Genomic DNA, 8524 nt, shown 5'->3' with positions numbered 1-8524 from the left:
ATCCTATCAATATGGGCCAACATTTCTAAAGAATGCTTTCAGCACCTTGTTGAATCAATGCCACGTAGAATTAAGGCAGTTCTGAAGGCGAAAAGGGGGTCAAACACAGTATTAGTATGGTGTTCCTAATAATCCTTTAGGTGAGTGTATATAACCACCTACTGTAAAGTTTTCACAGTTACAAGATACGATTCAAGGCTACATTACAACTAAAACAATTGAATGTGTTATACATTGACTGGATGGAAATCAAAGTTACCTAGGAAAAATGTATCCATCTGATAGAGCTGAGTTTAAGTAACTAAAATCAATTTATCCCGCCATTTACAAAGACACAATATTGCTGAAAAAAGGAAAAAGGATCACATCTTAAAGAGGTATTAGAGCATGCTGCTGCATAGAAAGTGCTCTAATTGCATGAGGACATTTCAAGGAGTTTGCAAACTATCAGTTCAGCTTTGCCAATTCTTGGCTTGAGGCCTAGTGAGCTCTAAAAGGCAAAGTGGCACTTCACTGATGCGCAAGACTTTCGTTTCAACATTGTATTGTGTTTTTTAATCTCCTCTGATGTGCTTCTCACATCCTCTGACTATGGCTAAAGTATTATTTAACCATTTCGGCAACATTTAATTGTGTACTACTCACACTGGGCAATCGGTACTGTGCCCGAGCACGTTTAACCCCCAAAGTCTGGTTTGTTTGACCAGCGTGATCGCTCCGTGCTGTGCCTGGGCACGGTACACTTAACCATGCTCAGGCCCACTTGAAGAGGTGGCCTCAGGCACGGTTAGGCTGGACTCCGGCACGGTACGCATCATCATGCATCATCAACTACAATTTTAAATAGGCCTAGTAAAAAAAATCACACATCAATATGTGGTGGTCGGCATTAATACTGTGGCAAAATCAATGTATGGGAAACACTGACTGAATGATGACATAAACGTGCTCCGGCTCGGATTGTTAGGCACAATGTGAGTGCAGGCCAGCGGGAGAGTGGGGAAGGGGGAACAATCGTGCTGGGGCACGTTACAAGGCAATCGGGCCTAGTGTGAGTACGCCCTAAGTTTAATCTGTAACAAATGCGCTGAAAGGCCAACTTTAACTGCAAACATTGTGCACTTAACACAGAACTTCTGAGCCCTGTGGTCAGGCTTTAGGAGAGTTCTCAGACTGACATACTGATATTTGTTTGATGCTGCACATTTCCCTTTTCCTCCTCCGCAATGTCCTCAAGTACAATAGTGCTGTTGAAAAGGCACTGCTGAGATTTGAACTCAGGATTGCCTGTTTACAGGAAAAGCACTTTAACCAACTCAGCCACAGCAGCAATTCCAACAGCTGTTCCAGAAGCAATACTTTGATGCGCAAATGTGAAATAAAGTTTCATAAAAGCAATATATTGAATTGAATCATCACCGATGTATTGCTTTTTAGTGCTCATGAAAACATAATACAAAATATTATTCAGAACATGATAACTCTCATACAATTATTGATGGACTTACAAGATGTTTTGGCCCTACAATCCACAAAATGTCATCCTAACACGTAAATGATTTCTCCCTTTTTGGTACACAATTTTAACCTCGACCATCAAATTATTTACATTCGCACAGCAGCATATCAAGAAGGGGTAGCAGGTCTCAGTAGTTATTCAGGGAGATGGCAGTACGTCACATTGTACCTCATCCACCAGTGAAACTCCTCTTTCAAGTTTACTGACTGCTGGTATTTTGCATTCTAGTGTACAGGACAGGCAAATATAAGCCTAAAGTCACGTTTTGACCAAAGGAACTATACCCCGGAAACCAATAATGTTTGCAAACATTAAATGTATTGCTCAGCATGCAACAGTGTATTTACAGCAAACAGCTTATGGAGTTACGCTAACTACTGGGTCCGGAGTTGTTGTTTTAAGTTTTCATCAGTCAGGAGGTTTCTGCACAGAGCCAAATCACGTTCCTCCGATGCTCAGGCGGACACAGACGTGAGATCTGCAGCTCTTGTCGGCTGGAAATGTTGTAATAACCTTCCAAACTGTTGCAATTTTATTTTTTTGTGTTTCTTTCTCTGTGCTGGAGTTCTTTTAAGAACTTTATGTCTTTATTCCAGTTTGTTGTTAAATTTGTAATAAACTTTAATGTGCATCTCTTCATTATACTCCCACACAAAAAAGCTGCTTTAATGGTCAAGCATAGGCTATGGTTTTTCATTATATTCCAATCAAATCTGATGTTCATTTACAAATTTTGCTCATGGATGGTAGTTACTATGTAATTTATGTGTAGTTTTGGCAATATTGTTTTTATACATTCATGCCAATAAAGCTGATTTGAATTGAATAGTGGTTACTAAATAATGATGCCTGTCCATCGCTTTGTACAGAGTATACAGCTGGTTAATTTGCCTAATCTTCGCAGGTCTTTAGACTGGGGTGGAAACGCACACAACAATGGACTGAAGGAACCTTTTAGTTCCTTGAAAAGAGATCTGGGGACTAAAAAGTCCCGGGTACTTTTGGTGGAAATGTGGCTTTAGGCTTCAGCCTATTTCTTTTTCAGCTGTTAAAGGTTCAGTGTGCAATATTTCTGAGGATCTATTGATAAAAATGCAATATAAGATCCATAACTATGTTTTCAGTGGTGTGTAAAGACCTTACATAATGAGCCATTATGTTTTTATTACCATAGAATGATCAGTTTTTATCTACATAACCGCGGGCACCCCCTTCTATGGAGGTCGCTGTATTTTGCAGAGCGCATTTCATCATCACGGCGTTCTTCTGCTTGTATAATTCCGGCAGCGTAGACGCCCGTCACTACATTAAATACATACATAGAAGAAGAAGAGGGAATAATAATAATAATATACAGTCTCTGAGTAGTCTTCTGGTTTATTAGAAGTAAGAAGAAAAGTGACATTTGGACAAATTAACAAGCACACACGTTATTTAGCACGAGAGCCGCCAGCCTGTAGATCTTTATACCATGAAGCCAGAGGATACAGATACAAACAGCTGACAGCACAAATCTCGGATGTTGTGGATTTTCCCAGATGGAAGGCTATAATGTGTTTTCAAAGCGGTGCTGAAGTTGTCTGTTTCCTGCTGGACAGGTAATTAACTTTGTCAGACTTTACCGATGCAAATGAAAGCTGTTGTTTGCTTTAGCTTGAAGCTGGCCATAATCACCGAGAGACATGAGATGTTTTCCCTGTCAGTGGTGTGAAATATGTAGTTACATTAATTTCATGTCGCCTTTTTATTCTCCAGCCTGTGGGTTGGCTTTGCCGGTTGCGTTTGGGAAACAATCGCCTGATCAGTAACGTTAATTGCCAATAAAACCGTAACGTTAGCTTAGAGCATGGAAGCATCAGCTAGCTAAACTTTTACTGCCCTGATAGAAAAATCAAGGTTAGTTGCATTGGTTTATTCTCCAGCGCTGGCTTTGGCTTATAAAATATGTAGGCTAGTTGGATTAATTTCATGTAGTTACTCTCTCTCCATCACTCTGTTTTGGCTTTGTCGGTTACGTTCGTGAGACAATCACCTGATCATTAATTGGCAATAAAACGGTAACTTACAGCTGGAAGCTCAAATCAGACAGCTAAACCTTTACTGCGCTGGAAGAAAAAATCTGTTATTGGATTAGTTTTATGTAGTTAATCTCTCTCTCCAGCGCTCCGTTTTGGTTTTGGTTTACCTTCGTGACACAATCAGCTGATCAATAATTGGCAATAATATGGAAGCTTCCAGCATCTAAGATCAGCTAAAACTTTTACTGCGCTGGTAGAAAAAATATGTTGTTGGATTGTAATTCCATGTAGTTATACTCCAGAGCTCTGTCATGGCTTTGTTACATGGACAGAAATGTGCCCTTACCTTCCTCAGACAAACAGATGATGAATATTATTGGAAATAAAACAGTAACAGCGGGGAAGCTCAGATCAGCAGCTAAACTTCACATTTTACTGCCCTGGTGGAAAACAAGGATTTGTTTTTACTGCTGATGGTGATATATAACAAGACCGTGTGCCTATCAAGTGACCATTGATACTTTCTGATACTTTTTTTTGGATATTGCTTCCCCACTGTGCACACAAATGTGTGATTTATATATTCACATGCTAAATGCCCATTAGCAACGTTGCACCGTTTTACCACAAGCTGAAATTATGGCTGTCAGTACTACTTTGTATTTCTGTTGTATTTTAAAAGATGAAAAAGATTTTGGTAAGATTTGCATGCTTATCTAATTAAGCAAAGTGAGAGGAGCCTTAAAAATACTGTATTACAGGAGTATGAGATGTAGCACTTAATTTCTTGGCTGTTGTTTATTAATGAACAATAGCAATGAAGTAATAATAATATTATATTTTATAATTTTCTTTTTTTAAAACATATGGTTTTACTGAATAATTAAGTAAATATAATTTCTTAATATATCTATCTAAAGAAACCTGATTTCTTGACTGGCAACTCTCTGCTATCTCATAAGCCCCTTTTCCACTGCACAGTACCAGCTCGACTTGGCTCGACTCGCCTTTGTTTGGTTTTCCATTATGGAAAAGTTGTACCTGTACCTGCTTCCAGGTATTTTTTTTGTATCACCTCCGTCGAGGTTCCAAGCGAGCTGAGGCAATACTAAAATGTGACGTGAAAACACAGCAGACTGCTGATTGGTCAGAGAGAATCGTCAGTATTCACTGCATCATCACTGTGCGCGCCAGACAGAGGCCAACAACAGAAAGTTTTATATTTAATTTTTCGTATGTAATTTCACCACTAAATCCACTTCTGCTAAGTTTTGAGGTGAGAAATCAACTGTGTAGATTTCACCATAGCTATACTACTCGCTTGGATAGGGGAGGGGGGTGCAATTCGCAATCCTCATCATTAGATGTCACTAAAACTTACACACTGAACCTTTAATATTGCAAGTTATTTTGTGTGAATGGATTGGTGTAAGCATGTAAAAGAATTTGTAAATTGCATATTCACACAAACTGTCATTCTTTGTACATTATAATGTAAACCAAAATAAAACATTAATTCAGATACAAGCCTTGTGCTGACCGTCAAAAAGGCACTGCTGGGATTCAAACCCGGGATCTCCTGTTTACTAGACAGGCGCATTGACCAACGAAGCCACAGCATCATGTCAGCACACTGTCAAAAAGCACTAAAGTTGGCAACCTTATGATAGAGTTTCATGAGCGCAATGCATTGAACTGACTCACCACAAATCCATCAGAAATCACAAAATTAAGGACAATGGATTAAGAGCCCAAAATGTCATGTTATTGTCTGTGAATAATCTGCCGAACAGCCAAGTTTTACCTAAAATATTAAGTGCTCACACAATGCACTACTTCTAAACCTTTGTGTCAAGCTTTAGGAAAGTTCTAAGACTGATGTACCAATGTGTGATAGAAATGTAGATATAGGATCTATGTCCCTCCAGGGACTTCCCCGAGTGCTCCTGAAAACAGGAAACGAAAATATGATCTACAACATGATAGATCTCTTACAGTAACTGTTTGGCTTATGAGAATCTTTGTACCTAAAAATACAGGCCACAAAGAGGTGACCAAACTCAACCTAGTCCAACACATTAACATGTATTTCTTCTTGTACATTACTTCAAAATGTCTGCATTTGCACAGCAGTTATCTTAAAATTAAAAAGTGGAGCTGCATTGTGCGCACAAAGGTTAGGGGGTCTGTATAGTTTTTCAGGGAGATCAGTACAATCAGTTCTGTAAACATGTGGCTAAGCACATGTTTAGCAATAGTCCAGACAGTCTTACCTGTGCATAGTCCCTCTCCAGCTGTCCCTTCTTCAGACTGTAGCTCCTACAGAGAGAGAAAGAGACAGATTTGTTCAAGTGTCTGAAGTATACTGAAGAGACTAATGTCTATGAAGATTCTCAGTCATCCAGGTCATAGTTATCCAACGAAGGTTAAAATCAAGGGCAACTGGACTTGGTTGAAGATACTGGAAGACGTTTCGTCCCTCATCCAAAGGACTTCTTCAGAACTGAAGTTTCGTCCCTCATCCAAAGGACTTCTTCAGAACTGAAGAAGTCCTTTGGATGAGGGACGAAACGTCTTCCAGTATCTTCAACCAAGTCCAGTTGCCCTTGATTTTAACCTTCGTTGAAGAGACTAATACATATAACAGACAGAAGTGTAAAAACTATATTCGGTCTCGTCAGATATCTCAGGAGTGGACTCAGTGACCTCAACATTATGCAAAAGAGAAATTACAGTTTCTTTTCTGTCCCCTGCCCTCTCAGCTTCACACAACATCCTGGCAGCAGAGACAGTGGAAGCTCTTATCACGGCCCAGGAATGTGCAGAATGAAAAACATAACATTAGGTAACCGATTACACAGACAGATAAATTTATCGCATGTGTTTGCTGAATGAAAATAGCAGCATGTATTTTGACGTAAATTAGACAATTTATATTTAAATATCGCAATCATCAGTGTGTACTATATGATGCACTAGCAGCAAGAAGTAAATTACTCTGTATATAACATCTATTTTGAAATTAAAATGATCGACCAGATCCCAGTTTTAGCAAAATCTTGATATGCCACGGGTAGGACTTATATGAATTATAAGGATTTTAAAACGTGAATGTCTCATGTGATTAGATGTGATCTTCAGTCTTTTTAGAGATATCTGTAATTGTTTCTGTTTGTAAGTTTGTATGTGCTTTTTTGTGTGACAGGCTGTTTGTTTTGTGTCTCCTCTTAATGAGATTACAAGTGTGCCAACTTGTCAAATTTGAAAAGTTTAAATTATGTAAGAAATTGTAAATCTTCAAGACCTTAAGGACAAGAATAATTATTTAATTTCTCTTACATTTAAATGGAAATATTTAGATGATACAGATATAGACAGCAATAATCACAACTGATGGCTTACATCTATAACCACATGGACATTATTATACCTTCCTACAAGAACAACGTATTGCTGAGACAGACCCAGCATCTCCTGTTTACTAAACAGGCAGTTTAACCCACTAAGCCAAAGCATCCTAAAGCAACCTTTCAGACGGCAGTGAATTAATGCCAGGGAATAGAAGTGTAGAAAGTAGAAAGTGGATTTTCTTTAAAATATGTATTAACAGTAGGGCTACAGCAACAATGATTTTCTTCATTGATATATCAGTCAAGTTTTTGTTTTTTTGATAAATTAATAATTTATTCAATGAAAGATCAGAAAAAGCAAACATAATTGTCATAATTGTCTCCAAGTGGATGTCTTCGAATTGCTTATTTGTTGGAACAATACATTCCAAAACCCAAAGACATTCGGTTTATAATGGTATTGAACATGTAAAGTAGCAAATCCTCACTTAAAAGAAGTTGGAACCAGCAAATTTGGCATATTTTCTTGATAAATGATATCAATCATTTTGCTTTAGTTTAGCATGGCAATATCGTAGACTAAAGATACCTCCAAAGTGATTGCAATTGGTCGCTAATGATTGGAATCACACAAATGATCCTATACTAATTCCAATTATGGGGATTACTTATTGATATCTGATACCACACTCATGGAGAAAAGGTACTGCTGGGATTCAGACCAAGGACACTTCACCCGACGAAAGACTTGTGCAGACTACACGACATTCAGCGTCGACTGATGGCCGTGCCATTCACACTACACAACTTGCCGTCTTGTGACAGGAGTCTTTAAGTCGTTGTGGCGTTCACACTACGTGACGGATCGGTGACAGGGGGTCACACACTACATGAGCTGACAATGACTCTGTCACCCGACGCTGGTCTCCACCACGTTTTGTCAAGAAAACGCGTCATTTCCCTCTTCACATTTCACATGTGTTACCACTGATCACAGCCTGATGGTCACCGAGCTCGCCGACTGTTATCTTTATAATAACAAACTGTTTCATGTGTAGGTACACGTACCTACACACGAAACAGCTGTTGTTTGTTATTATAAAGATACCAATTAAAAAGACAAAGGATATGAGTGAAAGAAAGGATTAGCACACGCAGGTAGCAGGGATTATCTGTGCAACAGAGAAAGCTGGAGGTGAGTAAAAAGTGTTTTGCAGCCGACTCTTCCAGATATTTGGCATGCTAGATATATGGCAGGCCTCGGCGATGTGTGAGAAATGTGTCGGGGAGCCGTTTTGACATGTCGTTGAGTATTTCACACATAATGACTGGCGACCACCGATCGATCACGGATTTACCCCTGATCACAGCCTGACGGTTGCTGAGCTCACCGAGCGGCAAATCAGGCTAAAAACCGTGTAGTGTGAACTAGGCTTTAGCCACAGCACCCTGCAATACGCTTAGAAAAGACTATCTTTAGCTTGGCAAACATGAAAAAAAGTTTTCATAAAACCATTGCATTCAATCCTTAAGAAATTAAGAAAAAAGTTACATTTTATTGTTGTCAGATGATTTAGCAGCATAAAATTGTGATTTCATTAACATCACGGTGGCGCAGGATTTGCTGTGCATTTTGA

General features: G+C 39.0%; 1 protein-coding gene across 6 annotated transcripts in view; it reads right to left on the bottom strand.

Annotated features, from left to right (window-relative positions):
* LOC123985532 (F-BAR and double SH3 domains protein 2-like) overlaps positions 1-8524 on the bottom strand; it is an 80225-nt gene that overhangs the window by 46275 nt on the left and 25426 nt on the right. For all 6 annotated transcript variants that reach the window (XM_046073118.1, XM_046073120.1, XM_046073124.1 and 3 more), the window contains exon 3: positions 5811-5856. In XM_046073118.1, the coding sequence (XP_045929074.1) occupies positions 5811-5856 (46 nt within the window). The remainder of the gene's footprint in view (positions 1-5810; positions 5857-8524) is intronic.

The sequence above is a fragment of the Micropterus dolomieu genome, linkage group LG17 (assembly GCF_021292245.1).
Source record: "Micropterus dolomieu isolate WLL.071019.BEF.003 ecotype Adirondacks linkage group LG17, ASM2129224v1, whole genome shotgun sequence".
NCBI classification, from domain to species: Eukaryota; Metazoa; Chordata; class Actinopteri; order Centrarchiformes; family Centrarchidae; genus Micropterus; species Micropterus dolomieu.
Note: the sequence above shows the minus strand (reverse complement) of the source record. Positions and strands in the feature narration are given on the sequence as shown.